General features: G+C 34.1%; 1 protein-coding gene across 5 annotated transcripts in view; it reads left to right on the forward strand.

The window, feature by feature from the left end:
- Nucleotides 1–17,211, forward strand: part of Upf2 (UPF2 regulator of nonsense mediated mRNA decay) — a 62,466-nt gene that overhangs the window by 23,985 nt on the left and 21,270 nt on the right. For all 5 annotated transcript variants that reach the window (XR_011700212.1, XR_011700210.1, XR_011700213.1 and 2 more), the window contains exons 11-19: nt 2,515–2,662; nt 7,199–7,417; nt 9,675–10,007; nt 10,124–10,282; nt 10,485–10,664; nt 11,016–11,361; nt 12,406–12,500; nt 13,150–13,399; nt 16,957–17,096. Coding sequence is in view for 1 of the 5 variants with exons in the window: in XM_071582646.1 (XP_071438747.1) it covers nt 2,515–2,662; nt 7,199–7,417; nt 9,675–10,007; nt 10,124–10,282; nt 10,485–10,664; nt 11,016–11,361; nt 12,406–12,500; nt 13,150–13,399; nt 16,957–17,096 (1,870 nt within the window). In the remaining 4 variants the exon portion in view is untranslated. The remainder of the gene's footprint in view (nt 1–2,514; nt 2,663–7,198; nt 7,418–9,674; nt 10,008–10,123; nt 10,283–10,484; nt 10,665–11,015; nt 11,362–12,405; nt 12,501–13,149; nt 13,400–16,956; nt 17,097–17,211) is intronic.

Raw genomic sequence — 17,211 nt, forward strand, 5'->3', positions numbered from 1 at the left:
CACTGTTTAACCATTTAATATGAAGGGGAACAGTCTTTGATTGTGGAATGCTGTTCTTCTTTAATTTGAAGTGGTGTTAGGCCTTCTAAATAGAATTATTTGATGGCCGTGCACTTCTCTGATTTTTCCATTTTCACATAAGCAATTGAGGCTTCTTGTTCAGTCAACTCTCAAATGTATGCTATGTAACAAAGCAATCGATTTGAAAATGTATGTGCAAGCTAGTGAGATATAATGTTGTAAAATATGAGCAAAAAATTAGATCTGGTGGTGCCATCTCTAGTTCAGGCTGGAAACTTTTCACCCCACCCTCGTATGTATCTGCTAGGTAAAGTGTTTTTTATTCCTATCTGCATTCAATTAATCAATTTTCTGCTTCATCCATTCTTGTATCACCTTCTCAATGGCTGGGCCAAAATGCCTTTCAGCTACCCTGGTTCCATGTTCTGAGGCATAATTCACAAGTTAAAATATGACTGCAATGCTATGTGCCAATCTTCCCCTTAGATCCCATGAGATTTTTGTAATTGTACCATTTTATGTGTGCTACAGTAGATAAATATAAAGGCACACCAAATAAAAAGGAAGGATTTATGCATTGAATGACACTATCATAATACATGTACTTGCATTTTACCATGAGAGACAATGTTTGGCAATGGTACCAGTCTCTGGGCACTTTGACCTCCGCACAGACCCCTACCATATTAATGCCCATCCTCATTAGAAATTTTATATTAAAATTGGTAATGGCACTGGCATTAGGGTATTGTGGACACTGACTGATTTTTCCCTTATTCCATGATTACTGCATTTCATAATGTTATTATTAACTGTCACTGTTGCTGTCTGTGACTCCATTTTCTTGTCATTGTATGACTTTTAGTATAGCACCAATGACCATATATGACTCTTTTTGGTTGAGTTTATCCTTCCCATCTGTCTTCATTTGCCATTCACCTTTTGTGAGGGAAATCTAAGGAGATAGGGACAGTGGAGGCAGAACATTTTGATTGGCAATAAGATGTTGAACACTTGATTGAAGGGAGAATGTTGGGCAAGTGAGACAGGCAGAGAAAAAGGATAGGTAAGCTGGATGAAATGAAGAAATTTAGTTTGTTTGTGGAGTTTAAGAAGGGCCTTTTTTAGTGTGATGTCAGGTTGTATCTTGTTAGGTGAGGCTAAGAACTGTAGAGGTGTTAAATTTTTGCACATCCATAAACCACTTTAGTTGGTATGCTACCAAATAAAAAATATAGCATAATATCATATTCATAATGCTTGCCACTATATACTTAAAGCAAATAATATTTACGAGCATCTATAATCCATTGGATACACACATCAGTCGTGAAAATATGGACACTGAATTTTTTAAAAATATTTCCACCAAAATTGATGAAGATTAATGTTATTGCTGCACATCAGCAGATGACTGTTAAGGTAACTGTTGTGGACTCATTCACAGTTTTCTTAAGTTGCCAAAGAAATAAAAAATAACCCAATGCACATATTACAGTCCAATTACTTAGGAGAATTATAGTCGAAATTGTGGTGAGCAATGTAATCATTTAATTCATTGATAAATAAGACTAAAATCAGAAATAATTTGTTGAATTTTTTCTTGCCAATAATTATTTTTAATGTATTATATTTTACTGTGTTGTTTTAATTAATGTGAAATGTTTAAATATTTTGGTATATCTTTTGTGTTAAACAAATCTGTTACACATTTGTGTTGTTAAGGAGAGAAAGCCTTATTTTATAATAAAATGTAAGATTAGAGCTAAATGCATAAAGTAGGAGCAATATGAGGAGGGCATTAAAAGTGAGGGAAATTAGATTCTCTATTGGTGATGATTGCATTGTACTGCCTGGGGATATATCACTAGTCATCATGTGATAATTTTTGCCCTCCAATATTTAAGGTGAGTATTATCACCACTACTTTATTGAAGATAAGCTGAATGATATGAACATTAAAAAAAGTTTTTCATCATTATTTTTGCCCATGGATTTGTAACTGATTAATTGAAAAAATACTCCAGCTACAATGTACTGCTTATTAACCGTTAAAATTAATAATTTCTAATTTACATCTTTTTCTCTATTTCATTTTGTGAAAGTCTGATACTTGATACTCTTTTCTAAAAATCTGTTTTGTCTGCAGTTTGAAATGTCATAATTTTTCCGTGGTGCATTTGGAAATGTATATCACTTATCACATGCATTCATTTTTCAGTTTTTGCTTATCCATGCCTTAACATTTTTGCATGTGTTTTAAGTAATTCACTGAAAGCATTGTCTATTGGATTACTTCTTCAGCTTCAGAAAACTATGCCACTATGACTGTATGGCAATGGCAAACTTGTCACTTCACCTGTTGAACTTGTGTACATGTAGTGTTTCTAATAGATTTTCCAAGAAATTATAATGTATTTATAATTTTAATTTAGTGGGCACTGATAAATAAATGTCCTAATTAGTTTGCCTCACTTTCCTGTTGGTTTTCAGGGCATTATTTGCAGTCCCACGCACACGTTTTGATTTGCTCCCCTATTATGCTCGCATGGTGGCCATATTAAATCCATGTATGCCTGACATTGCTTCAGAACTGAACTTTATGCTTTTGCAAGATTTTAAATACCATGTGAAGAAGAAGGTTAGTAAAAGATTTAATAGTAAACATTTTTATAGTCTGGTATTAGTGATATAATTTATTGATTCCAAACAATATTAAAAATGCTCTCCCAGTGAATTGCACAATGTGTACAAAAATGTAGTTTTAAGCTCGAATGATATTTTAATGCAAATGACCAATCTCAATCTTTGTTGGTTTCATTTGTTTGAGTATGCCTCAAATAATCTTCAGTTTATGATGGCCAGCTTAATTAATTGTCCTGACATCTAAGGGTGTTACTGTTAAAGTTTCGGTTGGGAGGTGAAGAATGTGGTTGCCATCTGCCTATTTTGCAAACTTAATAGAGCTATAAAGTGATTTTGTTAACCTAAATATATTTATAAAGAGGTGAAAATATTCTGAAAGAATGTTAGAAGTAGCTCAAACCTGATAAATTCCAAAAGATAGTAAGCTGGTGAAAAAAGATTGGCATTGCTGTTATCTGAAGAGAATATTATCACATTGAGCAAAGTAAAAACTTTGTAACTATGAAAATTTCCTCCAACAGAGTTACTAACCACGCCTGTATGTGACATTTCATGAGCCTACTCTTCCTAATATATTTGTTCCATCTGTAATTATCATACTCTTGGCATCTTTGCAGGTTTTGGAAATATTTTTACTACATTTTGTGTATTGTTTTAAATTATGTAATAATTGGTGATAAATTGTGGCCTATTTTTGTACTTTCAGAATTCTATAGTATATTTTGTGTACTCTTTCAATTTTAAATGCTATGCACTCAGATGTTGGTAGAAGAATATTTCTGATCTGTTTTATCAGAATAAAAAAGTTAGCATAAAATATTTTGGAGAATGCTGGTTGTCTAACTTGTAACCATTTAAAGTTGAGCTTTAACAAACTAATCAATTGTATTCAAAGTCCCCAATTAATGCATTTAATTCATTATGAAAATATCCATGTAAAATGAAAACCACATAACTGAAAACTGGCTTATATGAAGATACTTAATATTTTTGAACCAGCTCAATTAGCTGTACTGTTTTTACCGTTTTTTCTCCTGGTGGGACAAAAAGCTTCAGTGAAAAGGACAGAAAATGTTATCCTTTGATCAGATGTTAAGATAACCTAATATAACTATTGTACACCTACAAATTATGGCCGTGCAAATCTATGATTGTTTCATTGAGTATACCTTCTGAAAATAGAATTTGCACAATTATGTGGAGAAAATTAACATGTATTCATTTCAAAGAATATGTTTAAATAAAGTAATTGGTAATTTAAAAAAAATATTTTGAGGACCCATAAAATGAATGCAGTGGTGAGTTGTTCTCCGGCTACAATGGCATATCATCTGTGCCTATTTACCGATATATTTGTCCTGTGATATTTGAATGACCACTCTTCTCAACATAAATAGTTTTACAGCATGAAATAACTTCATTGGATGAATACCATCTCAAAACATTTATTTACTTGTGGGCCTCAAAAACTGTTAGTGATTTCTCCACGAGCATTCCTTATACTAGCATACCATCATTTTGTAGGCTTTAATATGCTTGGGTTTTCCTTTGTCTCTGCTTCCTATCTTGGAAATGTTTCCTTATATTATTGGGTGTTTTGGATCCATGAAATTTTCATTTCTGAATTCCTTTTCTCAAATTGTAATAATTTGACATAATCATGCTTTAATATTTTCTTGTAACGTGCGGCCCGTTTTTATGCTTTTTTCGATTACATTTTTTCTCTACAAATCCCCTCAAGTTTCAAGTTAATTTTGCATAATAATACAGGACAAGTACATCCAGTTCTGTGGTACCTCCATGAGCCTGATGTGTCCAGTGTATAAAAGCTTCATAGCAAGAACACTGTGACCCTGTAGTAGCAGATGGACTTTGTGGCATGATATTTGATTGTTTTTACTTTTGTCTTTTTACATACTATGGTCATATAACTGAGTTACCATAGTAGAAAAAAATGTAGCCAATTGAATTTAAAATGCAATAGAATATGTACAAATACTTATACAGTATTATTTATTTATCACTCTATACTTATGTCAGCTGGTATCTGCCTTAGACAAATGGTACCATCTACTGAACAGCCAGTGACGTGCCTGGAATGGTCCAACTATAATGTAGCATATCACTGTATCACTGTGTACTCTGGATCCACATAAGTTAGGGACATCTGTTCATATTCTGCCTATGATCCACTATTAGGAAGAGTCATTTAAATTTTGCAATATTCCAGACACTTTATGAGACTTAAGGTATGAACAAAATTTATATAATTGACTGAATATCATTAACTTATTCCTCATTTTTTGCATATTATTAATTGCTAATTTATTTCCTATCACATATTAAGCGTGAATTTTTCCCTCAGTTAAACATTATTGAGGTATGATTCTCTTACAAAATTCATATTATTTCTTCTCCCTTTTAGATTTTTTAGCGATTTTCTTCCTTGCATATTGCATATCAATTCGGAGGAAAGTATATAATGTTATCAATGAGGTTTTTTATTTACACCATTTCCCCTTGGGTGTCATGAATGTATTTATGAATTTTTAGCCATATATACTTTTTTACTGGTTCATTAGCTTGAAATAGTTGTAGTTATCTGGGGAGACAACTGACAGCCAAGGACATTTCTGCCATTGATGGAGGTTTGGTTGGATTTTCAGAGAATGGGGAAAGAAGGGCAAAGAGAAAGCAAGTGTCATATTCTTGTAGCAAAGCATAGTAAAGGGTTACAAATGTTATGTCTCATCTGATGGTGTGTATAGTCTACTTGAAGTGCTCTCCGCATAGCACCAAAGTTGTGATCATGATACCTCTGAAAAACTCTGCTACTACTGGCATTCAAACCTGGATTGTAGGGGTGGGAAGCCAGTACACTAGTCACCACATCAGCCTGAGAATTCAAGACAGATTAATAAAGATGGTATTACTCTGGTTTCCTGTGTCTGATATTACACAATAAACATGCTTTCATTCTGTCGCTCTTGGATTTGCATTAAGATTTTTAATTGCCAACCTAATCCAAAACAATATTTATGGAAAGTAAAATCATTTGGTATTTTTGAAGGTCTAAAAAGAATTATGTGAATGTCAGGTAGGTTTTGGCATCTTTTGTTATTCAATGCAAGTTTGGCTACATAAATGATGATACAGAAAAAATTGTGCATCATATTTCCACTAAAATTTATTGTGATTTCACTGGTTTAATTCTGTAAATTGGCAAGATATCAAAATTTATCATTTTTTTGATAATATTTTTATAGTTTTGGTTGTATTTTCTGGCATTTGTTTATTTAGTAAATTTAGATGGTGGGGTTTACTACTACTATTGTTCCCAAATATCTTTGGGGGTACAGAAGGAAAAATTGGAGTCGTGACTTTATTATGTTTATGAACTGAAGAGGAGGTAGTTAGTGCAAATCTTGATGGAAAAGGATTATTCGTCAATAACCTGGAAAGTATTGACTATTAGAGTTTTAAAAATAGCATGTAGATATTAATCGTAAGTATCAGCTTGAATGTGTGGTGCATCTGTTCATATATTTTTCAATTGATTTCTTTGTTAAAATTTGTTTATTTGACATGCAAACAAATGAAACTCACATTCTGATGGTAATGTTGTCAGTTGCATCTACTGATAGAGGAATGTACCAGCCATGGGTGCCTATGGTTGGTGTTTAAGGTGATGTGGTGTGATGAGAGACTCACTTTCTCCATGGGGTGAAAAAATACTGCAAAATTTGAAATTTGAGCATAGGCATTCTCTTCGTTCCCTTCTTCCTTGTATTATATTTAGCTTTTCTCACTTCATTTGTCCTGCCATCTTTCCTAATCACCTCATTTTCACTTTCTTTTCCAAACCTATCAACACCTCTGTCTTTCTACCCAGGGGACCCATAACTGCAGCACTGGCCTTTTAACAAAATGGTCTCAAATTCCTCTGACAAGTGATGAAAGGATTTGGTTTATGATATTACTGTTGTAGTAAATGCTGCAGTGCATTTGGGTGTTCAACATTGTTTTTTTTAACAGTGAGAATAAAATAACAAATCAGAAGTACTTTTATGACAGCCTTAACTGTTCAGACTTTTTCTAAAGATGAGTAGATAGTACTCAATGAATCATTAGAATGGAAATATGACACTGATGTTTTCTGTCCGAGTGTTTTTTTACCCCACACTTATTATGCTAAGATATTATTGTTGTGATGAAATACCTGGGGTGTTCATTGCAATTTTTGTATCCATTTCCATCGATTACACCCTAGGCATTCTAAAAGTGTAAGTGGAAACTATGGTAGATTTTTTTGGCTTCCATTGCTATTTTATAAATATATTCTTGAAAATATTAAGTACTTATTTCATAGATATTATTTTCTTATTTTAGATGTGCAACGGTAATCAATCAAAAAGAAAGGCCATCTTAAAGTTAATGAAATTAGATATAGTATGTGCATGCTGATTAATATATGTACTTCTTTCAAATGTATTTTTTTCCATATTTTAATTAATAAACATTTTTTGTTTAGGACCAAATAAATATAGAATCCAAGGTAAAAGTAATTCGTTTCATTGGAGAACTGGTGAATTTCAGTGTGCTGTCAAAAGTTGATGCATTGCATTGTCTCAAAGTTCTGTTGCAAGATTTTACCCATCATTTCATTGAAATGGCATGCAATCTTTTAGAAACATGTGGTAGATTTTTGTACCGAAGCCAAGACTCACACCAGCGTACCAAAATCTATTTGGTAAGTAATATTTTCTTTCTCTGAGAGTAATTAATTATGTTTTGGGAAAATGAGTAATAGTTATGAAGTATTTCTCTGGGGAGTTCACTCTAGATTCTCTACGTTGCTTTGTTCAATCTTACAGAGTTCATAAAATTGCATCTTAATTTTATAAACAGCTTGGGAATCATGTGACTCACCTGAGATTATTGATATTGATAGAATTGAGCTCTTACGGCTAGTAGTATTAAATAAATGAAAAACTTCAATAGCCGTAAACAGTTAAACTATTAAACTGTTTACGGCTATTGTAGTTTTTCATTTATTTAATCACCTGAAATTAATGATAGTCCTTTTATTTTGTTCAGTGTGTGTCGATATGAGCTTATAGCTTACAGCAAAATTATATACAGTATGTTCTGATTTATATATGGGTCATTTCTGCCACATTGGACTCAAGCTGACCCGTGACCCTCATATTTAGATGAAAATCAAAAAAACAACCAAATGATAGCCATTTTTCAAAGTGGTTGTTTGCAAAAGGTTTATTTATTTTATTTATTTATTTATTTATTCAGTATAAGTCCGAAAACAGCACATTTTGGCCTTTACATCGAACTATTAACAACGATAACAATGGTCACATTCACAAACACCCAAGCCCTAGGTGGAGGAAAACTCACCTAGGTGGGAATCGAACCCGCGACCCTTGGAATAGCAGACGAGGACGTTACCCCGCCGCCACCGGGATCAAACACCAAAAAAACACCAAATTTTTATGGCCTCCTTGGTAGAAATAGTGTGAAAAGATTACTGATGGCTTTTCTTTTCAATCCAACCTTTTATAAAATTAATGTATGGGCACTCAAGTTTTTTGTAATATAGGAACAATGAGTACAATCAGGCTGTATTTTCCTGTGAGAAGGCATTGGATAGAGTGAATTGGGTAAAATTAATGAGTGTATTGTAGTATTTATTTATTTACTCATAATTATTGTTTAAAAAGGAAAAATAATGAAATTTAAAATTTTAAACATTTATTGCATATATTTCATGAAAATTAAAGGCAAGTCTTTTTTATGAAGGCACATTACCAGTGGTATCACCTTTGAATGACATACCTTTCTTGGGTAATGACAGCCATCTGTCGTTTCCAAATACTACTTAAAGGAGTAGATATTTTTTATTTTTCAACATAATCTCCCTTTAGCTCGTTACACTTTACCCAGTGTTTCTCTAACTTTTTTAAGCCATCTGACTTGTGAGATTTTTGAAGGTCCTCAAAATAGGCATCTGTGTTAGTGATGACCTCATCAATCGATGTGAATAATTTTCTGATGGGCCAATGGGCTGATTTTGCAAGTATAGAAATAAAAAATTCACTGTGGGGAAAATCTCGTGTATATATTAGGTTTTGTAATAGTTATAACCAAAAACCCAGTTATCAACCCTAAGGTCAGTATGGTAGGTGATGGTAGAGTTCACCCAGTACTAAGCCTGACGGCATGTGAAATTCTCACATCAGGGTAGGGGGGCCAGTTCCTTTTCCTATGCCGGTTATGGTTTTCCTGGAAGATCTGGTCATCGAAAAATCATATAGCTTGGGTGGAGCTGTGGGTACCCAAAGAGGCATGCATGGGAATCTCCGGTCAGTAGTCCAATGCTTTACTCCTGGACTACCACGACCCACAATAATTATAACATATTCCATAATTTTTTTAAAACAATTTTAATTTAATTTAATTTTTAAAAATTTCAAAAAGGTCAATGCATCCTGCAATTTTCATCTAAATCCAAAAGGTCAAGGGTCAGCTCATCTTGAGTGGCATGGGATGACCCAGATTAATCAAAGGTTGTCTTTATCATCATTTATTAATCTGGGGATTGCTGCATAGCAATTCCTATTGTCGGGATGGGAGAGCCTTCAACAGGAGACTCAGGCACTTACACCTCTTGTTCTGTTGTTCCATCCCATGTTACCTGTCTGCCACATGGAGACTAGGAAAAAGCACCAAGGTTAAGGCTGGGAGTTAAACCCATCATACCTCCATTTGGACCAGCCTTGCTTAATTTCAGTCATCGGACTGGAACTGTTTTATTTTTACCTTTGAAAAATTTCAAGAAACTGCGGGAGATGCCGCAGCAGTAACCTTGAATGGAGTCATCCGCTTATTTCAATGCAATGATTTCAGAGTGTAAAAATGATTCGCCTTGAATGGAGAGGGTTATTGGTCTTAATGTGCATGATAATCCATGAACTTTGTATCCTATATTTCAGGAACAAATGATGAGAAAAAAGGCTGTTTTGACATTAGAATCTAGGTATGTGACCATGATAGAGAATGCCTATTATCATATCCTTCCTCCAGAAATTAGTGTGACACAAAAAAAGAAGGAAAAGCCTGTTAAACTAGCATACATTGACAAACTGTTATTTCAAGATTTGGCTAAACCAACTACGGATAAAGTTCTTCGCCAAATGAGAAAATTAAATTGGGATGATCCTGAAGTTTCCCTATATGCTATTAAGTGTCTGACACAAATTTGGAAGTACAAATATTTCAACATCCGCTGTGTAGCAAACATGGTTTCAGGACTTGTTGGTCATTTGGTAATTAATGGTTCCTAATATTTTGGCAAACTTAAAACTCTGGTTTGGTCTCTTGGCATAATCCCTTACCCTATCAGTTCTTCCCTAACTAAAAGTAAAATATGTTCGACTTTCAGGAAGGTATTGGCGTTCAAGTTGTGGATGCTGTTTTGGAAGATATTAGAATGAGTATGGAAATATGTCACCCAAAGTATAACCAAAGGCGTATAGCAATGATAATGTATTTGGGAGAACTATACAATTATCGAATGGTAGAAAGTGGTGATATTTTCAAAGTAATTACTGCTGGTATTTTGATAAAATTAATTACATTAATTGAATCAGAAAAATTTTTTTAAATGTAGTACGCATGTGGAAAATTTATTTTTGTTGGTCTTAAACCAAAAAAAATGCATTAAATTTATTCCTATGCCTGCTTCATCTGGTTTAAGTTAATCAATTTCTAATGCTTGTTTTCTGAATTTTTCTTACATTTAGGTTCTTTATTCATTAATAACCTTTGGTGTGAGTCGAGATCATCAGACACCGTCTTCACTTGATCCACCTGATAATTTATTTAGAATAAGACTCGTTTGTGTCCTGTTGGAAACTTGTGGCACATATTTTAGCCATGGCTCAAGTAAAAAGAAGCTGGACTGCTTCTTTGTATATTTCCAGGTAACATTGAATGTCTACCATTGACTGCTTTACAACTCATACTGATAATAAGTGATAATTTGATTGCAAAATATTTACTTGCCTACCTAATACTTGGACTTATGGGTGCTCCATTCCTACCTTGGGTATCATACTTCTCATTTCCATCAGTTTTATGGTTCCTTAACGTACATGTCCAGTTTTTGACAAAACTAATGAGCGAGCTGTGTATGTGCTATAGTTTTATTGAGCCATAACTTTTTTTTGCATTTCTGCTATGTATATTGGATTTCTATATCATGACGTTTCCAAGCTTTATATGTGTAATTTATAAAATCTGTCTGTGTTTCTAACTCATTTTAATCTTTGCAGAATTATTTCTGGTTTAAGTATTCACATCCACATTGGAATGCAAACAATCCCTTTCCATTTGGAGTAACATTCATGTTCAAGGACATCCTCACCTCTTTGAGGCCAAAAATAAATCTCTGTGAATCTCATGTAGAATCACAGTTTGAGCTGGGGGCATTGGAATCAGATCTGCGTTCAAGGCTTTCAGAAATAGCTCCAGAATTAGTTAACCATGATGATGCTGAAGATGTACCTCAGTCTGATCCTGTGGAAGGGGATGTCACTGATGATCAAGATGATGTATGTGTTTTGAGCAGTAATAGAGAGCAATCTCCAACACTGAACACAATTTCCGAAATTGAAGAAGGTGAGATATTATTATTTAGAGATATTATATCATCAATTATTAATGTGCATTTCAGGAAGACCTTTGGTTTGAGGTCAGTGTTGGTGAAACTTTCATGGCCTCCAAATGGCTGGGCTTTGGTACTTAAAGGGTTCACATGATGGTGCCACTTACCAGCTAATTCTCAAGTGTTGCCTATATTCTTGGATTAGACTTAAATTCTGTAATCCTGGCTGATAGTTTTACATTGAATTACCAAAATTCTATGATGTATGGTAGGTATTTGGATTTGCTACATGGTAATTACACTAAAATTCAAGTGCAAGTTTAAATGTATAGGCTCCATTTAATATCCTGGTCCTAAGCATTGTTATGATATTTTCATCCTGAGCAAATAAATGAGTTGTCATTTAAATTCCTGGTGTACATTTTTTTTGCCTTTGCTGTTGATTTTTTTTGCCATTACTTTGATTAAGACTGCTAGGATGGTACAATTCTTCTTTGAATTGACTTAAGATATATTTGATTTGGGATAAGTTGTGGTCCAGGGGTAGAGCATTAGACTACTGACCAGAGGGCCCAGGTGTGATTCCCAGAGATGCCTCTGGGCACCCTTGGCTTCACCTGAGCCCTGTGATATTTTGGGTGCCAGAACTTCCCAGAAATCCAGGTGGCGCAGGAAAAGGATTGGTTTCGCTACCCCTATCTTTGAATTTCACATGTCATTAGGCTTAATATTGGATAAACTCTACCATCACTATCAAACTGACCTTTGGGTTGATAACTGTCGTTATGGTTTTTGTAATGTTTTATATTTTATTAATTCATTGAACCATTAAAAAAACCATAAAAACAGTAATCAACCCGAAGGTCGGTTTGGTAGGTGATGGCAGAGTTCACCCAGTACTAAGCCCGACGGTCTGTGAAATTCCCACATCAGGGTAGGGGGGCCAGTTCCTTTCCCTGTGCCAGTTATGGTTTCCGAGGAAAATCACCTAGCTTGGGTGGAGCTGTAGGTGCCCAATTATTTCATAATAATGACCAATGATTTTTGTCTCATTTTAGATAATGATGAAGAGGAGGACATATTCGCTATTACTGATTTGAATTTCTTTGGGACACCGGGAGAAGAAGTGTCCATTTCTCAACCTAGTCCTCAGGTTAGTGTTTAAAAGAATGTATGTGTCTCAATTTTGACTTCACTACTAGGATTGTGAAAAGGAAGGAGCTAAATCTCCATGTATGACCTTCCCGTCCCCTGACTGTATAGGGCTAAGAATGTGAGAGGCAGTAATTGGAAGGGAAAGAAAAAACATTTAGAGAATTATGATATATGAGCCTCAAAAGCTTGTTTAGTTAGCAGTAAAAGGAACTCAAATAGTTAACCCTTCAATATTTGCATGGCATATGATGGATGCTAACCAGCATTGTTTAATTGTACTTGACCAATATGCTTTTGAAGTGATCTCTTTTTTTTGGTACCTTACTATTCATGCTATGTCGCTTGGGTACTCAACTTTTATTTCATTTCTACAAAATTATTTGAGCAAAGTTTTTTAATTTTTCCAAGCATGTAAGACTATGCAAGTAGCTGCATCACATTTTAATTATCAGCAATTACTCTTAAACTGCATAGTTGTGGATTTTGGCCGTAAATCCCTGGTTAACTAAGAAAATATGGAATTTTTATGCTGTCCAATTTTCCAATTCATTTATAAGCAAATGATGCATGAGTTCATGAAGTTATTTGGAGAAACCTTATGAATGTTTCCATTTGTAAAACATTTTTTAAACTAAATTTTTTTCCAGATCCTCACATCTGCTTCCCTGAATAGTCTTGAAGATCGTAGCAATGAAAATGTTTGTGGTGCTGATGAAGAGAGGGCTGTACCATCAGGTCCTAAACTAATGGACTGTGCGGAGAATGACGACTTCATGACTGCATTTGATAAAATGCTGACTGAAAATATTCAGGATAGGATGCGAGAAATTGTGAAACCTCAGCAAATAGACATTTCTGTCCCTCTCCATGTAAGAGGGAACTTGAAGAAGACCTATGGTATGCTCTTTAATTATTTAATACAATATTTTTCGCACTGCAGTATTTTTATATGTTTTGGAAGGGGTCAAGCTCTCTCTCTGCTTCTCTACAATTTTCATAGCTCTTACGTCAGTACAGAAACATATTGGCTGAGATACAGGCTTCTATTTTCAGCAGTAATTTTATGAGAACATATGATTATTGTTATAGGGTATTATTTTAAAATTAGAAATGAATGTCTTTTATTAGCTCTGTGTAATTGAGTTTTGATGAATGAGCAGGAATAGGTTTTTTTGGATTTAAGGATAGATTGCTGTGTAAGGTGATACACAGTTAAGCTGGCCAAAAATCTGAATTTGTAGAAGTGCAAATGGTAATTTTCTATATATAAATACATAATTTCATGAATAGTTTCATTGTGTTAGGGTAGTTGTTATACAATCAGGTTGTTCTTCATATTTTAAGGGTAAGTTTTGTACGGTCCCTAATGACTTTTTATATCTAAGTATCAATGGCACTTCCTTTCATTTTCTTCAGATTATTTCTTTCTTCATTTCTCCATAACCTTTGGTTGCCTTCATGCTCTCTAAAAAACTCACTCTTTTCCTTCCTTTACCCTGCTTTTCCATTGTTTTCTCTCCTCTCATGGCCTTCAACATACCAGCACTTTTCATTATTTCCTCCATCGACTTCCTCTGCCTAATTCAGATTTCCTCAAGTAACTTCCCTTCTTCTATCAATCAAGGCATTCTGCCTATTTTAAAGAAAGGTTTTGGATGGTCCCTAATAATTATTTATTTATAAGAATTGTGGGAACTACCTATTTCTGTCTTAATTTCTTTGTGACTCTTATGTGCCTTCATGTTGTCTAAAAAGTTGATTCTCTCCCTTCTCCTTCTGCACTTTTGTTCCATTCTCCCTACCATCATGGCCTTTAATGTAACCCCGCCTTTCAACATTTCCACCTACTTTCTCTGTCCTTTTCTTATTTCCCCCAATAACTTCATTTCGTAACCCTCCCTGTTTAAAACCTCAGCATTTTTCTTCCTCTCAGTCCAATTTATTCTCTCCATTCTCCTTCACACCCTCTTTACAAAAAAGCCTCCAATCTCATCCACTTGCCTAAAAAACCAAGCTTCATGTCCATGTAGCACTATGCTCCATGTTAAAGACTTAAATAATCTTTTCTTCTTATCCTGACTCAGTTTACCCATCATCAATTCTCTTCCTGTAAATGTCCATTTCGCTAATGTAGATCATCTTATGCCTGCACTTCTATACACACCTTTTCTTCTAAACTACTGCCCAAACACATGACCTGCTCTATGTTATTCCCTCCTCCTTTTATATTTAATGTTGCTTTCCCACTTATTAAGAATCTGATAGCATTGGTTTTCTTGTGGATAACCAGTCCAGTCATGAACATACATGGAAATGCACACCACATACCAAAAATGATCAGTAAAGCTGCATCCGATCAGACCTCAACCCATGCTTTTGCATCATCCCACAACGAATCTTCCTTTTGTCTTTTCGTTCACCAAATCAGCGGAAGCATCTCCCCATGGTAAGGCACTCTTATTTCTAAGGTCCATAGGCTTCTCAGACTTATGCTTCTCATGGGTGCTTAGATATTGTATGAAATGAAATTGCGACGAAGCTATGAAGTGTAGCCTCCCAGGTCTAATACTGAGAAGCTTAATCAAATGATAATGCCTCAAAAATGTGATATTTAAGATAAGCATGCCAGACAAAGGACATAAGAACTGTAATTTCTAACTGAAATCATACCTTGCCATTCAAATTTACCAAAAATTTTAAGTAAATTTGTGAAAAAGAAAGTAAATTTATGAAATGTTTATTAAAATGTAGCATAATTTTTCTTCACCCGAGGAATATTAACTTCATGATAAAAAGTGAGGATAATAGGACGCCCCATCATGTGTATTTCATATTGATGGAAAACATTAAATTGACTATTCCTGTATCAAAACAGAAAATTATATCCAGTATATTCATTCTCCCTTTAACTGTAATATCTTTCACTGTCACTGCTCTCTTTGTTCTTCTCTATAGTCTCCAATAGAACAGTTCCTTAAAGGGCAAAACATTTAGCATGTTGTTTTAGAATAGCTTCTCAGCTGAAGAACTAAGTTAGGGGCCAACCCTTCACCCTATAACAGTTCCTTGATTAAACAGCCCTGAGCATCAAGCAATCACCTTAGAAGAGTGGCGATGGGCACCTATGAGGGCCAGTGCATTTGAAATGTGTCTGCTTATTTGAAATGATAGTCTGTTTATTTACAACAGTTCCGCAATACAAACAATTCTTGTAGAGGGCTTTCACACCTGTTTTACAACCTGTACATCATCTGTTGTTACTCAGGGCAACTCAGTGAATGCAGCTCATCCCTATGGAAGGTAGAGATTCATATTTGTTAGTAACTGTGTGTTTCTCAGAACTGTTCTTTAGAAAGTGTCAAGTCCTTTTTGACCCTGCTTTTAGTGAGATTGAATCAAAATCTGTTTGAAGGTTTAAGGAGTCTTGACCTATGTTAACTATGTACCTCTTAGCTTTATTTTTCAAATTAGTGGAATATATTTTCCTTTGTAATAATTTTGTGTTTGATTGCTTAAATTTCTGTATATGGACCAATGAAATTTTTAACGAATTTTAAAAATTCACATCATTAAGACTGTGTTTGACTTTATTGCAAAAATGAAATGAAAAAGTAGTTGAAAATAATTTATTTTATTTTTCGCTGAAGGTAATTATGAATCGGGGTCAAAGAATTTTCCCACTAAGTTAGAACTAGCCATTAGTTTCTAGCATACATTGAGGCACATGCAGATCCAGTGAAACTTCTAATTTATGTTTTTGAAGGGATCATGTAAAATATGTGAAATCAAGGTTTGTGAAAAGTTGAGATCAGATTTAAAAATATAGTTCAGAAATAAATTTTGATGTCTTACTAATGAAATCTATCCTGAGATTATGATAGCTTAAAAATGATAAACACTATCAAGTTGTGCTTACAAACATTTACAACATAGGTAATTAAAGAAGTCCTCACAGAAAATTTCCTAGTGCAAAAAAATGTCAGTTTTCTTGCAGTTCAAATTGTGGCACTTGTGTTATTACTCTGATAATAATTTTAAAATCTGTCCTTATAACTTAACTAATTAATTAGAAAAAATGAATAAAATGTTGCAATATAAATAATCTAAGCAAACAATTTGGAGTATCATGAAAATCATGGACAAAAATGCAGAAAACGCAAATCTTCATCTGTGAGTGGTGGTGAGGTTAAATGTAGATAACATGATGGTCATAAACGTGAGATTTTTACTCTATTGATTTATAAGGAGATCAATCCAGACTGAAAAACTTTATTAAAATTCTACTCTTATGTAGGACCAAATCACATTAATTCATTTAGATAGTTCAATGCTTTGGGTTTCACTGTGTATGCATCACATGGGGAAATGATCATTGAGCAGATCACTAGTACTCATTGTAAATTATTACAATAATTAGATTATATTTTAATTTTACTGATTACTTTGAAATTCAGAGCAGCTCATGGAACCAGAAGAGGATAAGTCTACAGTTACCTTTGTCTTGATGGTACGAAAAGGTAACAAACAACTGTACAAAAACCTGGATGTGCCCTTTGACTCCCAACTGGCCATGAATCTTAAAAATAGAGAAGAGGTAAGCATTGATGGGGTTTGATATTGGTTTATTGTTGGGCAATTTTCTTCATGTCATTTTCATAAATCTTTTCATTGTTTATCTCTGATTGAGTTTGATTTTAGTTTATTGGCTG

This window comes from Hetaerina americana, unplaced genomic scaffold, assembly GCF_022747635.1.
Source record: "Hetaerina americana unplaced genomic scaffold, ioHetAmer1.1.p SCAF_12, whole genome shotgun sequence".
NCBI lineage: Eukaryota > Metazoa > Arthropoda > Insecta > Odonata > Calopterygidae > Hetaerina > Hetaerina americana.